The sequence below is a fragment of the Wyeomyia smithii genome, chromosome 2 (genome assembly GCF_029784165.1).
Source record: "Wyeomyia smithii strain HCP4-BCI-WySm-NY-G18 chromosome 2, ASM2978416v1, whole genome shotgun sequence".
Classification (NCBI taxonomy): Eukaryota; Metazoa; Arthropoda; class Insecta; order Diptera; family Culicidae; genus Wyeomyia; species Wyeomyia smithii.
Genome location: NC_073695.1, coordinates 234,125,765 through 234,147,671, shown reverse-complemented (window position 1 = coordinate 234,147,671; position 21,907 = coordinate 234,125,765). Strand labels below are relative to the sequence as shown.

Here is a 21,907-nt window from a genome sequence, read left to right as displayed (position 1 = left end):
ACAATATCGCAACCGTGTAATCACAACCACAGCCAAATCGCTGTGGCTTGATCGATGGTCTCCGGTTATGGCGACGGTGGTAGCGTCAGAGAAGATAGCGGCTGGTAGCGGCGGATCACCAACACAGGCGCGCCAGTCGAATCCAGCGGCGAGCGGCACCATCAGGCTTTTGCGCGATCAACTTCGCGGTTATTCACGAGTCGAAAGCTGAACAGAGTGGATTGTTGATAGCTACTTTCGCGAAGTTGCTGTTATTTTTACTGTCAGTGTTTCTCTTCTGCTACTATTGGAAGTTTGTGACTATCATAACGACAAGAGAAAAAAAAGAGATAGACAGGGAAACGTGAAATAAGCAAACAATCATTTGAAGTATCTGTTTTCGGGAAGAAAAATTGCGCACAATCCAGCGTCAGCATCGGAAAAGGGATACACAGCCGAGATAGTCGGACGATTTAAGTGAAGGTGAAAGATTATCTGAAAAGCTAGAAGGTGCCTGACCGTAGTGCGCTCCAGTGTGAGATGAATTTGCCTGCCTGATAACTGCTTTGCTGTCAGACTAAGAAAGGAATAAAATATTTGAAGAAACCGAGCGCCGCCGCCCGCTCAAGTGAACGTTGGACCGATTGGAAACTGTACGGACCGTTTAAACGCATGCCCCGTGAGAGTCGTTCGAAGATAAACAAAGTTACGAATGAAAGGTGAAACAATCTGTTTAAACTGACTCTATAGCGTATTAACTTTAGGCCGCTGCAAGCGAAAGTACGCAATTAAAAAAACTTTTAGCTAAGTTATTTATTTGAGAAACAAAAAAGTGTGACAGCTTTTAATTGAAAAGAGAAAAAAAAACTACCAGCAAAAATGGCCCAAGAAATGATGTTCTACCCGAAGGAGACGGTAAGTACCAATCATTCTGACTTTGCTTGATTGCTTGTTTGAACACTCGAAGAGTAGATTCCGGCTACGAAACAGCTTCCCCAGCTAGCCAGCAGCGAAAAGCGAATATCACCGCTATCGATGACGTAACGCTCCAAGCTAAGAGTTCCAAAAAGCAAAAAAAAAAAAAATACAAAAATAAAAATGTATGCAAGGAAGACAGGCGATCCGCGAAACAGGTTTCTGAAATGGTGATTTCTAATAACTGTGCCCCGCAGTTGTTCGGGGCACACAGTGTTGTGTAGACGACCATTATATGATAATTAAATTCATCAGTATGCCTCGCGCGGACCTGCGGACACCTGCCTGAGCACCGACGACTTGGCCGCTCGGATGGCTGAGGTTGCTTGTGCGAGCAAAAAAAAAAAAACTCGTAAAAAGTAACATAATTTATTCACACTATTGATATTCGGTGTCAGAGGATTTGATTTTCGGAGCGCTGTAACGGGGAAGAACTTTTAGCGAATGGGATTCTATTTTTTGATGGAGCTGTCGAAGCTGAACCATACAAAATCTTTTCCTATTTTGAACAAAGTTCAACATTTTATGAGGATAAAAAGTTGCATATGATGATGATTGGTCTCGTGGCAGAGTCACGATAGCTAACTTGAGACTATTACTGAAATGGGTATAATTATAATAATGGAAGCTGCTACTGGTTATAATTATAATGTTTTATTAAAACAACATTATTATAGATTGCGGATAGAACGAACCTTTAATTTTTCAGAACCATAGATTCGTAGTTGATTGAATTTTAAACTTGACTACGTGAAATTGTGAAATCGGTAAACACTCCACAATCGACTGTATTTGGTTCACGGGGTATTACACAAATTAAAACAGATGTTTATTTACAATTTTACCTTTACTCATCATTTCTTTATAGTAAGCTCAAACATCATTTTTTCAAGTTTTCGAAAACATTTTTGAGTTGAATTTTTATCGATAATTTTGCAAATTACAACCTTACTTATTTTTTCTGAGGAAAAACACTATTTTGTTCCGGTCATTTCAGATATGGAAAAAACTTCGTTGATATTATGGCATTAATTGATATTATGGCAAAAATCGGAACGACGTCAAACACAAAGTTGTAGATGATTGAATGTTCAATATTAGAAAAATAAGAGGACAATTTAAACATTCTTAACGAGAACAGTTCATGAAAAACGGTCTTTTCTTGTACTTGAAATTCGGTTATATTCTATTGGAGGCTTTTGAAAAATTTTAATCAAACTTAGAGGAAACATGTCAAAAAATTTTAATACGAATATTATATGTTTACAGGAAGAAATAAGAATAAACAACACCGAAAAGAAAAAAAAACGAATATCTATAATGAAATTTTGTATGCAAGTTACCGTTGTAACTTGCATGCAAACAGATGTTGAAAAATACTACATTATTATTATTATTATGTATTTGTTCTTTGCCTTTGTCTCTCATGGACACTAGACTTATTTATTGCGAAATTGGGCATGAACCCTGTCGAAAAACCGATAATAATAAAAAACGGTATGAATTTTCTGACGTAGGACTACGTCTTTGTTTTCTATACTGCGGTACATTCTATTAAAATGAAAATTAAACTGGCGAAAAGTTAATAAGATTATGAACAGTAACTGCTGTATAACTACGCGATGGATTAGAAAAATTAACATGTCGTGGGATAGATAAAATGTTGGATAATTTTGTAGTACGTTAGTGACCATTATTATCATAGCTCAGCGAAAAAAATTGACGAAAAGTTTCAAGGTCGAATTTCGCCAATAATGAAACAATCACGTGCGACTATGTCTAGCGTAGCAGTCACGGGTGAACACCAACCGTCCACTGTGATGTTATCTCTGTAAGTTTAAAAAAAATGACAGAATCTTCCCAATAAATCAATTTATACACAATTTATACGCCGCTTTATGAGCAGTTTATCGTGGCTTTTTACGCAAAATTCGAATTCTATGCGTTTTTTACGCGAACTTCGGAGTTTACGCGGATAGCTGATTTTACGTGGATTCCCCAGAAAGTCGTTTTTTTTGTGCGGTTTTCCCTTTTTTAGAGTGTTCGATGAGTTTATTTCATCCAACTACTAAATATTCTGATTTGGTCAATCCTTGATTTTTTAGCTCGTTTCTAGGATGGAAATATCACTGCGATTCAATTTTTTGGGAAAGTATTTAGTAGAAATGATTAAAAACCATTAGCATATGAAGTTTTGTACGCAGATTCCAGGATTTACGTGGATTTTAGAATTTATGCGTTTTTTTACGCGGACGGTAAATTTTTACGCGCTATGTATCCCTCACGTAAAAACAGACTTTGTGGTATTTGCTTCCATGAACTTAGACTTGATGTCTCGAAGGTAAAAAGTTCCCCGAAAAGTTCGTGACAAGTCCCTTGTTTCAAACAATTTATTAACCTGCTGTTAAAACATAATAAAAACTGATGTCTTGAAGGAAAAGTGTGCAGCAGAACCAAGCTTCGGAAAACCACTGCGGTGCGATACTATACTGACGATTGTTCTCTCTTTTTACTCTAACAGCCTCATGAAGCTATTAATGAGAGCTCACATACTGCTAATGCTTACACAGGCAATGAAGCTGTCTTGTGATGCACACTACAGCTGATTTTTGCGCATGTATTTTGTTCTACCGAAAGCCTGCTGATCGGCTGCGGCTGTCATCGATGATATTGGACTCGCACTTCTTATTTTCTTTCTCTCAAACCGATGCCATAATGATAACGAAGCAAATCTTTTTATATATTTTCCTATTGTTGATATTATTCCCCACGTGAGAAAAAACGTGTTTTGCACCGCCTTGCTTTAATTATAGCATCAGAATTGCCTAACCTAATTACCTGATCCAAGCGCAATTTTAAACAGCCGAAGGTTGTCGAATTGTGATGGCTGTCATTTAGCGACAGCTTGAAGAACCAACAGACATAAGGAGATGAAAAATAACAGCCCATTTTGCCCAGGTGTGCTGTCGTCAGTGGCTGTCGGGCTGTGCACTGCACGAATGGGGAACAGGGAGAGCAGTGCAATACAATGAGAGCCGAATTAGTTCAAAATTTACTGTCACGGAAAGACAGTCAGTAGCCTCCCTCCCAGATATAGTCGCAAAAGTTCATTCCCACTGACAGACAGGCATTCGAAGCAGCCTTCTGTTGCGTAGTCTAAAATAGTATAGTTTCTCGATATTCCTTCGCCGGAATAAACTGTTGATACCAGACACCTTGTTTCCCAAAGCTGATTTCCGAATTTACGCGTTTTATCTTTATACGCGGGTGATGCGTGGTGCACAATAAAAACTGATGTCTTGAAGGAAAAAAACAAAACATGCCGCTGCACACTGTTTCCAAAGTTGCGAAAACGTGATCGAAATTTATAAGACCAAAAAAAATTGATTTTTTAGCCGCAGTGTCTTCAGTAAAGTTGTTCCGTTAATTATTCTTCTTTATAGAAGTTGCAATTCTGTGATTATTCCACTCAACAGAAAGGAACGAATTTCACCTCTCTTATTTTGGAATATAAAAATCCATTTTGTTCGGCAACGTTGTAACACATTTCAAAAGAAATAACTTTATTGAAGACATTATACTGCTATCTACTTATTTAAATTGACTTCTGTGGACTTTTCTATAGATTATCTCTAAAAGTCAATTGTTCTCAATTTAAAATAGTACAGAGATTTTGTTTAAATTTACAATATTCTACAATATTGTTTACCATAACGAAACAAACAACTTTTCTGAAAAAAGTTATTTTTTTATCTAACATATTTGTTTGGTAATTGACGATTTTTACTAGAATAATGCACAAATTTACACTAACTATTTTTAAAATTTTTTGAAGTCGTGGCGTCTTCAGCAAAGTTGTTTTATTATTTATACTCCATTTCATAGAAGTTGGAATTTTGTGATTTATTAACCTAAAAGTGAGAAACGGATTTTATTTTTCTCATTTTTGCATATAAAAATCCGCTTTGTTCGGCAAAATTACAGCACATTTTTTAAGAAACAAATTTGTCGAAGACAACATACTTCTACTGATCAATTTAAATGAACTATTGTGGAGTTTTATTTAGAAAATCCCTTTCTTTTTAATATAACATTTTGTAGTGATTTTCTAAAATTTCTCAATGTTCCACAAAGTTGTTTGCTATAATAAAACACACAATTTTGCCGGGGAAAATTCATTTTTATCTCTTATATTTATTTAGTTATTGGAGATTGCCTATAAAATAATCAGATATCTACACAAAGAGAATGCAAGAGACAGCGTGGGACAAATGCCTACATCTGGATTGAATGATGTTTTACTGATGCTTTAATATAGAAATGGTTTTGTCTGCAGCTATTTGCAGATTTTGTAAACATTTGTTAGTAAATTAGTGCACTACTTCAATAAAACCGTAAATAAGCAAAAAAAAAATAAAAATCGTAAATAAGCAAAAAGATAAAAATAATTTTCCTTTTTCCTTGAAAAAGGTGAAATAAAGTCACCGAAACTGTCGGTTTAAGAAACAAAAAATCGTTTTTGCTTTTATACACGGACTGATTAAGCCGATAAAATCACTAACACTAACTATACACTTACTTACTTACGTATTAAAGAAAAAACGATTTTAGTGGCAATGTATAAAAAACTCCACTAAAGTCCATTCAAATAGGCAGATAGTATGATGTCTTCGACAAAATTGCTCCGTATAAAATTTGCTACAATTTTGCCCAACAAAGAGAATTGCTCTATGCAAAAATAAGAAAAGTTTGTCAATTTTAGGTGAATTATTCACAAAATTGACACTTCTATAAAATGGTGAACAAATAATAAATCAACTTTGCTAAAGGAATAACGACTCCAAAAGCAATTTTTTGGCTCAAAATTATTTCGATCATGTTTTTGCAGCTTTGTAAACAGTGTGGAATGGCCGGATTCTGTCAAAATTCAAATCCACTTGTCAAAACATGGTCTCTGTAACATTGTAACTAAGAATTCCTTTAATTACATAGCTAAGTCTATCGTCACCATTCCATTTTAAAGGGGGGCATGAAATGAAAATAAAATTTGTGGCGGACTCATTATATGAATATAAAATCGGATTCTATGTGTTGAGGTGGTAAAAAATCTTTGTTAATATGAAATTAAATGGTGATAATTATCACAATTATCGTTTTGTTTAGATTGGGAAAAAATTTTTGAGAGTCTTAATTTATCAAAAAATCTTTTTAACTTAACAAAAGTGTTCCAACAAGTTCTCTTGAAAGTTTCGGCCATAGTAATATATTCCAGTGTAGTTTGTGTATTTACATAGGAAACTAGTGCAACAGGTTATTGGGTTTGCCGTACCTTGAAAATACTTTTTGGTTTTTCCTTTTAACCCTAAAAAGATAATCATATTTTTTGTATGCGTAAAAATCATGCGCCAAATGACTCCCGAATTTTAAACAATTAAACATGCAAATTTTTCTTCATATCGATAAACGGACATTACAATGTAAACATATCTTTAAATACATCTTCCATTTTTTTAACGTGAGTTTTACTATGATGTTTGGTTGTAATTTTCATTATTGTTGAGAAGATTAACTTAAAGTTATAACAGTTCTAAGAGTTTAAAAATCAATAAAATACCAGATCCGATTTTTTCTTAAATGTTTAAATGCGGATTTCTTTTATATTCACAAAAGTCATTCATGTTTTCAATACTTATTCGCTCTCAAAAACATGTTTTTCAGCATCGGGTTCTCGGAACAAAAGAGTCGAAAATATTTAAAAACAAGGAACCCATCGAAAATGCGATAACAACCCAATTAAAACACAATTCGATCGGCTCTGGCATTATTCAATCGACCTAAAATAGTGCATTCCGATAGTTAATTCTCCTGGCGTAATCAATGCTGGTTACAGTGGTTTGATTATTTACCTCTCGCCAGTCGGGGCAGTCAGGCGCGGGATGTGAGAACACTGCTGATAACCGCGATGAACTTGCAGATTTTTCCGTCCCACTTGCTTACTCGTCTTTTGCAATATTCGAGCGATTACTCGCTCGGCAGAAAGCACACACTAACATACAGAGCGACCGAATGATCTGCTGAGAAGTTGCTCTTCCTACGCCATTGTCCACCTTCTGCTAGTTTATGGAACAGGGAATGTTTTTTTTTTGTTTGCTTGTTTGATTTTGTCCAGCAGTGCTGCGCGTTGCTAGTGTTGCTGTCACAAAATGACATCATCAACAACATACTCATCAGCATCAACACTAAACCATCCATCCAATCTCGGTATCTCAACCCGCCGGAAAGCTTCGCGTACTCGCGTGCCCAATTATACAGTCGATCCATGTGTGATGGACTAGCTAATGGCATGCGCACGGTCAGATTTAGCCTATGCCCGGTTTTCGCACTTCAGCTAGATACTAGAGGAGGAGAGTCGCATCACCCGCTTGCTTGCTGGCTTGTGTCGCTATAATTTATTGTGAGTACAAATCAACGAGATTGTGTTGGCGATTCATTTGCAATTGTCATCCTGAGGTGGGACGATTTTTTTCTGCTCCATCATCCAAATGTAACTTGGTTCGAAACGTTTCCTACCAGTAACATTACTCTGCAGTTCGCGGGCGAAATATCGCTAAACTGAAGCATTTTATCTCACCGTTTTATAATGACGTGAGAAAGAAAGAAAGACATTTTGCGATTATTGTCCACCAGCCAGCGCGCGCTCTAGCATTGAATTGTCAACCGAGAGGGTGATTGCCAATGCCCATACACTCTCGGGCTCGGGACTGACTGAACTGCAAGTGAGTAATAAACAGGCTTTCACTTTTTGTCCGCCCGCCGCGACCCGCTGCAAAACTGCGCTGGCAATCGCTAATGGAGGGTTACACTTTGCGAGGCGGTACGCGGTAATCAAATGTCCATAAGCGAGCACTTGCTGTTAAACAAGTAGGAGAACCTGCAAGGCAGCGATAAGCGATCTTGTTGTTTGATTCGAAGAATTGTCATCGCTGGTAAAGTTCAATTTTCTAATTTCCTGTAACAGCAAGGCGGTCAAGAAATGGGAAGAGGTAAGTTTGCTTGACGAACCAATTGACGTTCGAATCGTCATTGATTACCAATCACGAAGATAAAAACTGGGGGCGGTTCCATTCTGGGGTATTACGCAGAGTCGTTGATTCCACATCAACATGATAAAACAGTAAACCTAACTGATATTCACCCGGTTATCAGCAGGGGCCAATAAATTAATTTTGGTGAATCGTGATTCGTGAGATGATGTTTATGACTCGGCCTTCTGGTTCAGCTAACAAGCGAAAATTTACAATTGATCGTTTCTCACCTTGTTAATGGTGGTGATTTTGTCTACTTTACTGTTAATGATAAGTCTTTCAGCTTCTGTTTTGTGTAATTTGCTGGATTTTTCTTGCTAATCAAAATTTTTTAGTGAGAAAACATTCAATTTAATTTTTTTTCGTTCGAGCTCGTTAGGAATATACGGTTTTTGTAATTGATAGTGTTATTGGGTTTATTTCATGGCTGACGCATTTCATTTGACCTAAGTGATGATAAGTGCCAATTTCAATGTGATTTGAATCATTCTTACATGCACAAACGTCCACTTCCACAGCTCACGTGAGAGCATGGATCTAAAAATGAATGAAAATTCCTCCGGAAATGATTCCATTCAAATAATCGTTTAGTTTAGGTTTACCACCATAAAGGAAAATCCAAGAAAAAAATGCCTTTCTTCTGATTTGCAATATGATTGATTGGTAATATTGGTATCATGAAAGATCTAATTGAAGAAAAGAGCAAACAATGTAAAAATAGGACTGCAATGGTTATTTTTTTTTATCAAGTCGAAATCGAATTGAATACGAACTTTTGTTTAACTTGTGGTAAAAACCGCACACGTTTTTGTCAATTAACATTGAGACAGTGCGTTTCTTATCGGTGACTGAGCGAATTGTCTTTCGTCTAATCATTATTGACTAACCATACCGTCAGTCGCAGACGATGGCGGCGGCATCACTTGTTTTGTGGTGTTATGAAATGAATGGAATTCGTACCGCTCTGCTTCTGTTGAACCGTCTACCACAATTATAATCGTATAGTACAATATAACCGTATATGTATAATCGAATCATTTTGTTATTTACGGTTTTTGTATTTTGTCTTTTTTTGTTTTCCAATGTTGTAGTTCTCATTTCAGCAAATAAATTTTTGAATGATTGTTTATATTTCTTTATTGTAATATCTGCTGTTCTGTTTTATGTAATTTCCGTCTTGGGCTTAGATCTTATCAGAAGTAGAATAAGACCATTCTATGTCACACGGACTTGAACATGGGTTTATTTTCAGGCTCCCCAATTACTCTCTTTCCACACTGAAATCTACATGACATTCTCTTAACAAAATAAGTCCTTCTTAAAAGAAAACTGACCAAAAGGACACACACGAGACTTTTCTTGGAAATTATATAAATGGCAATGTTTGGCAGAAGAAACGAGGCTCGGTATAGTCGAGCAGTAAGCGTTGAAGGAAGAGTAAAATTATATTATACACAAGTTCGAATATATAATAAGTTTGCAATTACTCAATAGCGGTATAGCTAATGCTAGAAGTGCGGGATACAGTAGCCACCCGGGCGTATGTAATAAATCAACGATTCTGTTGAGCATTGAGCAGGTCACAAGAAAGCGGCCGAAATGGAGAGCAATTTAACTAGATTATTGTATTTAGGTAGCTTCAAAATATTTTATACTGGTCGACAAAAGTGAAAAAAATTTTCGTCCTGGAGTAGGCTCGTTATTCTCCTCAATATGTGGAAAGAGCAGAATGAATATTCACCGCTCACTTTTTGCCCAGCATGAGCGTTGCGTGTGGCAATTTTTTGCACCACACTTCTTTCCTATAATTTGTGCTGTGTGCCGCGCGCAGAAAAACTAATACACTTGCTGCTTACACCACAGCTGAGCGACACAAGAGTGGTGAATTACTCTAGTGAGAATACCCAGAAGCACACCGTGGTACGCACAGCTGAGACAAATTCGAAAGCATTCGAAGAGCAACCATGCGTGACGGGCGGCTGTATTTATTATTTTCCAGTTTCGAGATGCAAAGCAAACAACACAATCTACTTTCCTACTTAGATGCTCCCATCTTTTCACATTTGCTTAAGAGACACACAGTAAAAGCACTGCAGTGAGCTTTGTTGAATTGTTATTGTGCGTAACGTGCTTTCGTGTGAAAAAGCTCTCATCAGTTTTTTATCCTTCTAGAAATATATTTCAAATTTCACCGCGGTGTTTTTTGCAAGCTCCTCTGGTACAAACGATTCGCTGTTCTCTTCAAGCGAGTGCATCGATTTGTTCACCAATGTAAAAGCAGTTATTTTCGCAGTGGAAGATATTCTTCTACACGCTAGTGATTCTCTGAGGAGAAACGACAAGCCTACCATAAAGCTCAAACGGGTAAACGATTAAAGATCACAGTTTTCTAAAGTGAAACTGTATTGAAGCCAAAAATGATCGACTTCGAGTCGTCACTTCGAATTTTCGGAAGCACAAATCTCGGAAATTTTTAATGTATTCCGTGTGGAAACGCAATTTTATTTCCGAGTCTTGTACCGTTGTAAATTCTAAGACGGCCCCCCCGGTCGTGTTGAAATACAGTTTCACTTCAACCCTTCTTGCGATTTTTAATGCTTCTAGCCCAGTCAGAAATGCATGAAGTCTTCATTATTCTTCATAAGCATGTATAGGTGTATATGTTTGTGTGTGGGTGTGTACGTGTGTATGTGCACCTTTTTTCGCACTCACTATTCACAGAGATGGTCTGACCGAACAGATTTCAATGAAATTAATTGCAAATGAAAGGTCTAGTTGCCCTATAAGACCCCATTGAATTTTATTGTAATCTGATTTCTAGTTTAGAGGTTATGTATCAAAGTGTAAAAATCACGAAACATCAATATCTCAGAAACCACACATCTGATTTGATTAAAATTAGTTTCAAATGAACGGGCTACCATAAAAACCCTTAACTTTTGAATTTTATGAAGATTGAACTTGTTGTTCAGAAGTTTTGGAAAGAAACATGTTCTGGAGACTGTTTAATCTCACTCATGTTTCTCAGAGATGGCTAGACTGATTTTCATAAAATCAGTGTCATATGGAACATTAAATTGTATTTGTGCCGTGTCAAATAAATTATAGATGAAGAAAAAAATATATTTTAGAACCCAAAGTGTGAATATACCTTCAATGGATTTAGGCATTCATGTTAATTTATTTTTACAAATATAAGTTTGAATGAGAAAGGCTGAGTCTGACCGCTAGGTGGATTAATTTAGGTTTTTTGTTCTACCGTTTCCTGCAGTTTTTGTTGCTTCTTATTTATATTTTAATGACATGTATCATTTTTGTAACAGTAATAAGGAAAAAGTTGTCAAGGCATGGCTTGCACGGAATTGTCTTAAATTTCATTGGAAAATATTGAACAAATTGTATTTGAAATCTTACAATTTTGAAAACGTAAAGTGATTTTAAAAAATCGGTAAAAAAAATTCTTCAGAATAAAACAAAGTGGACGCTTTCAGAGAAAAATGTTTTTCTAACAAAAACTTTTTTCTTTTAGAAACTTTTTTTCTTTGAGAGTACCTACTCTCCCAGCTGGTCTGGAGGTACGATGCTGGCTTAACAAGCCAGTCGTCGTAGGTTCGAGTCTCGGCTCGGGAGAGACTGTTAGTGTCAGTAGGATCATAGCGCTAGCCCCGCAATTGTCCTGTACACTCAACAGTTGGCTGCGAAGTCTGTGTATAATGAACAGAAGGTCGAGTTCCGATACGGAATGTAGCACCAAGGCTTTGCTTTGCTTTACCTACTGTGGTTTGTTCAGAAGAGTCATATTTCGGTAATATTTTTAAATGATTGTTTGTTTTTAATTTTTTTTTCAGTGTAGGATTTTAATTTTTTTGAAGTAGAATACTTCCCCCAGGAAGTTCGGCTACATAGGGATGTGAAATGAAAATCTAAAACCGAAAAAAGTGAAAAATATGTCCAATTTCAAATGCTAATAAATCGGTTAGTATTCGATGGATTTCCTTCGTTCGTGCAGCAATAGATTGTAAAATCTTCTAAGATTCTTCCCAAAATAAGATAATTGTAATTTTATTATTCACACTATTGTACTATTGAAAATAGTCAAGCCTTGTCAAAACGAAAAATTCGACCTCTGATTGGTCGTTATATGCTTGCTTCCCAAGCACGGTCGACAGGATCATATACCTTGCAATTGAAAACATGCTATTTGGCCTATATAAGAGCCTGTTTCAGCCGGAGCCGCTCATAATAGTTCTAGACAGCGACAACAGCAGTCGTCCTTCCTTAGCAGCAGCACTAGCTCTGTGGTTGGTCACCACGTCTCAGGAGCAGCGCGGTTTTTCTCAGCGTGTGTCGCCAGACATCCATTATTCCCCCCGTGTTGGGGCAGCATGAAGATTGCCATCAGGAAATCCAATTTTGGAAATCAAAATGCCTTTTTGAAGGCAAATAAACAAGTCATTGAAAGTTAATAATTTTTGTCAACGCAAGCAAGTATTCTGTGTTGCATCCTAGCAATTTAAATTTTTCGCACCCGTCTAATTTACTGAATGTGAAATAGCTTCCACAGTGCATGTTGTCCGTGTATCTTAATTCCCCCAATGTTAGGGCAGCTCAAAGGTTGTAATTAGCAACCGATTTTGAACAGCAAAATGCTTTTTTGAAGGCAAATAAAACAATAATTGAAGGTTAATAATTTTCTGGCATCAACACATCCTGTGCGGGATGCAATCAAATTCTGTTGTAGTTGTCTAATTTTTACTTTATTTAGTAAACTCCCCACTGTAGGGGCAGCGCAAACGCTGCGATCAGCATAACCGACATTGAATAATAAACTGCCTTGTTAGTACGCATTCACAAAAGCAGTTAGTTCGACTATGCAGAGCTAATATGAAGTCGATTCAATCAATCAGCGTAAACAGAATTTCGTCGTCTCCAACCTGCAAGTTGTCACATGATGCAACAAGCTTTTGGTACCAATAGCAGTATAGTGACAGCCTCAGCGGTAGATGCAGATGCAGCCGGTACTTCCCTGAGGCCGATGTAAAGGTAAAATTTGGTAACACAAAGATGTAAGATAGACACTACATCCTATGATAAATTGAACAATTGTCCTTATAAGGACAACAAATGAATTAATGAAGATTTAATTTTGAATTAGAATACTTCTCTCAGGAAGTTCGGCTACATAGGGATGTAAAATGAAAATCTAAAACTGAAAAAAGTGAGAAAAATTTCAAATGCTAATAAATCGGTTAGTTTTCGATGAATTTCCTTCGTTTTTGCAGCAATCGATTAGAAAACCTTCTAAGATTCCAACAAATGCATGAAATTGCAATTTTATCATTCGAACTATTGTACTATTGAAAACTCTTAAGCCTTGTCAAAACACAAAATTCGACCTCTGATTAGTCGTTATACCGCGCTTTCCCAAGCACGGTCGGCAGAGTTATGGACCTAGTAAATTGGGAATGCATCATTTGGCCTATATAAGAGCTTCATCAGATAATAAACAAACATTTCATCGGATATTAAATTGAACAACTGAAATTTGAAGAACACAAATGATTATTTGAAGAGTTATTATTTTCTCGTTTTGCGCTATAATCCAAAGGTAATTATCTTCATCTACATGCATACTCTGATTATTATTACGTGTTTGCGTCGCTTAGTGTTTGGCTACGGTCATGCAAAACGCAAATAACGGCGCGATGCGATTCGGCAAGACGAAATCTGTTGAAATGTATAGCTCTACTTCGCCTTAAGAAGAGCTGTACATTTCACCACGGTAAGGCGAATCGCATCGCGCCAGCATTCGCGTTCTGCATAACCGTAGCCTTTGTTCCGTTCCCGTTTAATGATGTCGTATTAAATGTGCATATTACAATTCGGCTGCACTCCAACTTCTCATTTGCACAAAATTTTAAAATATCCAATGAACGTCATTCAAAACATCAGACAAAAAGAAATTACAATACTGCCAATGAACGGTCAACGTTTATTTACTAGAAAAAATGACTGACACGCAAGCAGCCAGGTTATCTTTCTTGTAAAAGTATTCTACTTCAACCTTGCGGTCGTGGCTTTGCATACAACCTTCTTGTGATTTTTTTCAATATTTTCAAATAAAATCATCCATCGCCAACTCTTATTTATCTCTTGTTATTATTCAGATACATCGATTTATGAAAAAAGGCTTCAGCCCTTTTCATAGGTTACTCCAGAGATTTTTTTTGAAAAACATATATGTCAAATGGCGTGGGTTAGCCAATTTCCCGCCGGTGATGTCATACGGCATCACCTGACATCTAAACTTTGGTCACAGTTGAACAACTATGCTTGAAAGTTTTAACGTTTAAACTAATCAATACGATTAGAGAACAGATCGATCTTCAATATGGGTCATTCCATACGAAGCGACCACGAAAAAGCACAAACTTGGACACGACCATCACAGATTTTGCTCAAAGTTCGGAGAATTATTCATCTACTGTCACTTTAAAAAATCCCAAATTTGGATTCGATTGGAATATCCCCCGCTCTGTAGGACCCCCCTGTTTATTGCGAAGTCACGCATTTTTTGTTCAAAATTTCTTTTTTCTTTTCCCTACAATTCATAGACGTAAGTTGTCCGAAAAATACTGATAGATGATTTTTGATGAAAATAAACCAAGGAATCCAGAAAAAATATAAGTTTTGACCGGAGGTGTTGCCAGATAAATTATTTTTGTATTTGAAAATTAAATTAACTTTTTTCGGCAAATGCAGCCATTTTTATTTTAAATTTGATAATTTCACCGTATTTCTTGGAAAACTTCACATAAGAAACAACTATCACCCCGAGGTAATATGAGCCAATCTCGAGATATAACATTTTTACGTGCTTCTTACGTAAAATTTTCCGAGAAATGCGATGAAACCATAAAAATTTGAAATAAAATTAGCTGCAATGGCCGACAATGCAAGTGCAAGTTTAATTTTAAAATACAAAAATAATCTATCTAGCAACACTTCCGGTCAAAAACAATATTTTTTCTGGATTCCTTGGTTTATTTTCTTCAAAATTCACGTATCACTATTTTTTTGGGTGTCTTACGTTTATAAATTATAAAATAAAATAATTACGAAATTTACAACTATTTTCGTAAAAATGTTATATCTCGAGATTGGTTCATATTAGCTTGGGACGATAGTTGCTTCTTACGTAAAATTTTCCACGGAACACGGTGAAATTATCAAATTTAAAATGAAAATGGCTGCATTTGCCGAAAAATAAAATTTTAGTAAATTTAGTTTTCAAATACAAAAATAATTTATCTGGCAACACTTCCGGTCAAAACTTATATTTTTCTGAATTCCTTGGTTTATTTTCTTCAAAAATCATCTATCATAATTTTTCGGACATCTTACGTCTATGAACTGTAAGAAAAAGAAAAAAGAGAAGTTTGACAAAAATTGCGTGACTTTGCAATAAAGATGGGGGTCCACAGAGCGGGGGGTATTCCAATCGACACCAAAATTGGGATTTTTCCAAAGAGACAGTAGATGAATAATTCCCCCAACTTCGAACAAAATCTGTGATGGTCGTGTCCAAGTGGCATGTACACTTCGTATGGAATGACCCATATGCAATAGAGTTTGTACCAATTGTACATGTGGTTGTTGAATAAAAAGAGTTTGAAGGTCATTTTTCGTGGTAACACTAATTTCTCACCGCGGGGACAGAGTTAATAAGGCCTACACACGCACAAAGTTTCATTGAATTTTGAAAAGGTTGCTGCCAACATTTGGTCTTGTAGGCGTTTCATCGTTTTTTTTTCCTCTCTCAATCATCAAATTGATTTGTTGATTTTTTTCTTCAATTTTTTCAAATATTTCTTCGAAGAAGGTTTTTATTATGCGCCAACTTTTAATATTCCGCTAGCTTCGGTATATTGACAAAATTGTATTTATTTTCGTAAGCTCTCTTTTGAGCATTTTTTTACTATTATACTTTTCGAATTGTGTCCTTTTATCCAATTTTTTTAATTTTGCTGAGGCGGCATCCATAAATTACGTAACGCTCATAGGGGGGAGGGGGGTATCCTTGAGCGTTACGATTTGTTACACAGGGGGGGAGGTGAGTTAAACGTTACGTAACGAAAAATCTCGGGAGAGATTCTCCAAAAACGAGCATTTTTATCAAGGAAATCCTTCTGCAGCGTTACGTAATTTTTTTATGGGGGGGTAGGTGTTGGCGTTACGTTTCGTTACATATAGGGGGCTGGGGGTCCAAAAATCGGGTTTTTTGCGTTACGTAATTTATGGATGTCGCCTGACAGCTTTTTTACCGTTTGCTGTTGTTTATGAAGGTTTATATTATTTAATATTTTACGTTTTAGCATTTGATATTTTTTGTTTGAACTCCTGTCTTTCTATGTTCTATGTTCATTCTATGTTCTATGTTCTATGTTCAGTTGTTTTTTGTACTTTTGATGTATACCTTTTCAAACTAAGGTTTTTCGCTTATGTTTTGTCATTTATTCTGTTTTCCTGCGTGTTTTTGTTGCTAAGATCTTAGTTATCTGGTTATAAAGTGTCTCGTATAATTTCGTGCGTTCTTTTTTGTCGATGTTTAAGTCATTTTTCAAGATCTTTTTATTTTGTCGCAGTGTTTCTTTTTCTTTGTAAGAATATCATAAAAAGGAGTTTTTACTTTTTCAAAGAGAAAATATCATTTAAAATAATATAAATAGTAGAGGGCTCAAGTGAGAGCTCCGGAGGTAACTTGAATGGGTTTCGAAAGTTTTCGTTTGCATTTAACGGATTGTTGAAGATCTGTTAAATATGATTCTATACATTTCAGTAATTTTGCCTATTTTTTCTAATTTGAAGAGTAGCAGGGGTATATCAATGTGATCAAGAGGACCCTTTGCAACAGCCTATTGAGTGGGAGTTATTCAATTTTTTATTTGCTGGAATAATTTCCTTTTGATTATTATTTCAAAAAGTTTAGGTATACAAGAAAGAATAGCTATGCCTCGATAATTGCTAAAGTCGAAATTTCTGTGAGTTTTCTCAGAATTTTCGGAAGTAACTGGAATTGCAGTGACTTTTGGAAAATCAAGAACATTGGAGAAGTCAGCTTTTCAGCTAAATGTTTCATAAACGCTGACCGTATTCCGTCTGGATTCGTTCCTTCAAAAGCATTCAAAACTTCTAGAGTATCTTCAATTTCAAGTGCGCTGACATGTTCAATGTTGAAATTGTTTGAACATTCAGAAAAGTTGTTGAAGAATGTGTATTCACGCTCTGCTTTTGAGAACGTTGTAAAGTTTTTTGTTCCGAGCTGTCTGCCGGATTCCTTTCTGTTTTTTCGTGCAGTTGCATTTTTGGTGGAAAATTTTCAGATTTTAGATTTGATTTAACATACTTGAAAAAAAATTTGGGCTTGTTTTAATTTCAAGTTCGGTTCCCAGCTTGTACTCTTCAAACGCGTGATGCGTTTTATATGTATGCCTCGAAGTTTTTATGTTCGCGGCTTAGGTTTTCTTCTTGTATAGCGTCACTTGATACTAACATTCTATCTTTCCAAGTCAAGGATGTTTACACTCTCTGTATCGATCTATTCACCCCAGCTAGTGTTTTGCAAACAATGGTAATGAAAACTTACAAACCCGTGGGAACAGACAGTTACGGAGAATCCATGTTGAACAGTACAACGTTAACAATAAATTTCATCAGTTCAGAATAGAACAAAGAACCTTAATGAAAAACAACAAACTCTGACGCTCTCGTTGCGCAGTATTCTTCCATCATAATTTTATACATATTCAATATCATAAACGGAAAACGTCAATTTGGAAACTTATTGTTGTTTGTCTACTGGAACAACTTCGCAAGTCTCGGCTTCCTCGAATCTCCCACAACATGACAAAGTTCGTTGCCCTGCAGAACGGTCTGCTTGTTCTAATCGGCGACGTCAAAAACGCTTATGCCAAATGACAAATGTCCCATTCGTGATGCACCGCACAGTCGAAGCTTCTTGAGGGAAGGTACACTTTCCTAGAATAGAAACCATAAACCATCGCAACCTGTTCGCACATTCGACCGCGGTGCACCATTTTCCATCACCTCAGAGACGACGCGCGCGTCAGTGGATCGATGTTTGTTTTATTGCCTGTTGCACCATCCATTGAGCTGATCGCATCCACGAATGCGTGAGCTGATCGCTGATTGCGGGGACACGGTGTTGGAGAGTTCATAAAGCATTTTTCAGCTGGCAAGCGTAGAAGACATCCATTTAGGAGTTCGGCTTGACGGACGGGTGATAGAAGTCGCTGTTGATTTGCACTAGTAAATCTTGGCAGGTCTTGGTGAATGTTTTTTTTTTTGCGCGCGATGACAGTTGAATATTTATGAACCACGCTCTCCGAGCAGGGAAGGATTAGGGAGGTGGAGCTAATGAAGTCAAAACCCGTTAGACGATGGCGACAGTCGGCAAAGGTGGATCCCCACGGGCTAATGCTGATTTGCCAGTCAAATTGGTGTGGCTGTTTTTCGAAAATGATGGATTCGGAAATGAAACTTTGTGAAATTGTACTTTCACGAGCGTTGTTTACTCATCCGATTCGATCACCCACTATCGCTAATTCCTCTGCACGCACTGAGACGGCTGCAAAGTGGGCCAAAACTTATCCAAACAAAAGCGTCCTAAGGTATGGGCGCGGGTCCTCTAGTGATAGCAAATAAACACTCTTTCCCTTCGATTAGCAACGGTAATGAGCGCGAAGTCGCGCGATCGGATCGATGCGCAATTAGTTAGTCGTAAGTCGGTGCTAGCCGTAGCCTCGTGACTACTTCAAATTTACTCAGCTGTTGGGCCGAGAAAAGTGCGGCTGCTTTTGCAGTTGGCGTGCAGCACACACACACACACGCTGGTATGTGGTGCGTGATCTGCCCGCAATCGAACGCAATTCGTTGATGCGAAAAAATAATACAAGGATTAAAATATATTCGATTCGAGACCAAATCCAACTCGAACTAAAACACCGCGTGTGTGAAATTATTTATGCAGGAATCTGGTAATATTATGCAAAGATTTCTGTTCGAAAAAAGCAGTTTTAGCTCGTTTTTCAGCTCTCACTATTATCGATACCCTGCGATGGGGACCGGTTTTCCGAACTTTTGGCAGAGTTACTTTTTCGTTTGATTTTTTTCTCGCTGTTGATCCCAACACTGGTGATTTTATCCTCTCTGATTTTGGTCAGGATCGGTTGGTTTTATTGATTTTGACTACGATCAATTTCCTCGATCATTTTTTGTTAATTGATTTGACCTTTTTGTCGTTGTTGACATTTGTTTTGATGTTTGCAAAACGGCTAAAGTGTCAGTCGTGATTCAAGACAGTATCCGATGCAGATTTCATGCAAACAACTTTCTCTGCTGGATTCTTTTGATCTGAGCTGTTCTTATGACCATTTATTATTTAGGGCAGCCAGCTCTGGTGTCACTGGCCATGGAAAGCAAATGAAATGAACTGAGGGGGAAAACTATGCGACCAGTTTGTCCCTCGGTGGTTTATGGTCACACAAGTCGCCCCGTACTTCTTCCTGTTTATGCATTAGGACTGACCGTTGCACTGGAAAAGGAAGGTTGCGCCGAACGAGAGCGCTGTTTTTGGTGTTTCCTCCTATGAATGGACTCTTCAATGGGCTTCTTAAATTGGTTATCAAGGTCGGATTTTCTCCACGGTGTGTTTATTTTTTTCGGTTCAATCAAGCTTGGTTAAGTTGAACACCAAGGAAACTGATCGTATTCTCAGAAACCGCAGAAAAATTCAAAACAAGCCCATATACGTATTGCGCATTGCGATGAAATCCTAATTAGTTAGCGTTCCATTACGGGTTGACCACAAAGAAAAGGAAAGTGAGTCGCTTGGCTGACGCGTCGTCGCATATCCAAGCGAGCAGCCATTTGAACTCTGCAGCAGCAGCAGTACGATCAATCATAAGTTTAAACTATTATCGAACCAACAGTGGCTGGTCTATCAATCCAAGGTGAACTCAGCGTTTCCCTCCGTTGAGTGCCCATGCTCGTGCCTCATCTTACCAAAATGTGCCTAGTAAAATGTTTCAACAAGTATTTGTTGTTGTTATTAAAGACGACGATGATGGTGCCGTAGTTCCTTTTCTCAACGACGTTGGGTTTTCCCTGCTCTTTTAATCTGAGTTTCGATTTCTTCACACCGCTGCCGTGGTATTCGTAAAGCTGACCTATACACATGCATCAAATAGTTGGAGCGCAGTGCGCCTCAAATACTTGTGACTCGTTACATAAGCTCTCGTTTCTTCGGCTGAACGAAACAAGGGGGGTTCGTCGCTTGCGGCGAGTCACTCAATCGTGGTTAATGCAAAACGAAATAAAAAAAACGCGACGTTCTCTTTGGCCAACTAAACAACCTCTTCGCAGCTTCGAATTGCGGAGCGAGCAGTTCTATGAATCATCGCTCGCTGCGGCGGTTGATTTTGCAACCTGGAAAAAACCAAAACTTTCAAGCTCTGATGCTTGCAGGCTTGCAATATTACACTATTATAACGATATGAGTGACGAAAGTTGCAGCCTTGGCTAGTCGATTCGATTGCTAGTTCGAAGCCCCCGCCAGTGATGCACCGTGGTGATCCTTGACGTTGCATTGGCGTGACGCTATAAATGGGAATTTAGTACAGTCACTTCGATTCTGAGTAGTTTTCCACTCTAGCCCGCGGTGTAAATCACTTTCACCTTCCGGCTCGCAACTAGGACACCTGACTCTGACTGTTCGTTTCTGATGACGCCAGCCGACGCGAGACGGTCGAAATTTGTGGCCTACTTGGGACGAAAGTGCGCACGGATATACATAATAGCACTTACGCAATCAAAACCCGTGGAAATTAGGTCGCTGGTAGACATGCAAGTAGCATGTTGTTGTCAAAGTTTCACTTTCATATGGAGCGATGATTGTCGCAACTGGAAGCAAGAATCCAGGAACTTTGCCGATCCCTAGCTAATCAGGGTGTAATCAAACTACTATTGGAACCGTTGACAGCGCGACATAAATCAGCCGTTTGAATGTACGGGGGCAGAACGAAAACCGGCAGTCCACCTGGGAGACTCGATTCGATCCAGAGTGAATCGTGACCGGTTCTGATCCGCGATCAAGATCATGTTCTAGTTCGGTTCCAGATCAACGCGCGGCTGCGATGGCGGCGTCGGCGTGATCTTGACAGTTGAAGCGTGCTGTACCTGTGCCAGGTGGAGGAACGAGCGGAATGTTTCGTGCGGTGTGCGGCTTTAATTGGCTTCAGGGAGTATAATTTATTACTGTGTCAGTCGTTTGGGACGTTAACAAATGGCAGGGTTTTAGATTTGATTTAATTGTGCAATAGAGAGGGAGAGAGGAAAAAAACAAGCAAAAAAAACAGGATTTAGCTCGAGTTTTTTTATGTGTAAAGGATTCAAGGCAATCGTCGTAAAATTTTTCTGTTTGTGTTTTTATGATCCGAGAATTATGGTGTTACACGATTTGGTTTTTAACCACTTTTTGGACACTCAACAGGGCACAAGTAATAAATCTATAGCCAACGGCAAATGTTATATTATGTTTAAACAGTCACTAATGCTCTTTTTTTTTAAATTTCGATAGCGATTTATTTGCTGTGAGGGTTTGAATATATTTTACGACCGAACTTTTGACTTCAGTAAAACACCCAAATCATCAGACACACAACAAGTCGTAGATTTCGGATTTAGAATAAACTTTAGCTTTGTTTAGAAAGAGATGTTAATTTTCCTAGAAAGTGCGTCTGTTTTAACGTAAATATTATTAAACTGCTGAATCACTTCGCCTCTGCAAT

At 37.6% G+C, this 21,907-nt stretch overlaps 1 protein-coding gene across 1 annotated transcript in view; it reads left to right on the top strand.

The window, feature by feature from the left end:
• The first annotated feature begins 208 nt into the window (after positions 1 to 208).
• LOC129725610 (DNA-binding protein D-ETS-4) overlaps positions 209 to 21,907 on the top strand; it is a 45,494-nt gene continuing 23,795 nt past the window's right edge. The window contains exon 1 of the mRNA XM_055681637.1: positions 209 to 894. Within this exon, the coding sequence (XP_055537612.1) occupies positions 859 to 894 (36 nt within the window). The 5' untranslated portion in view covers positions 209 to 858. The remainder of the gene's footprint in view (positions 895 to 21,907) is intronic.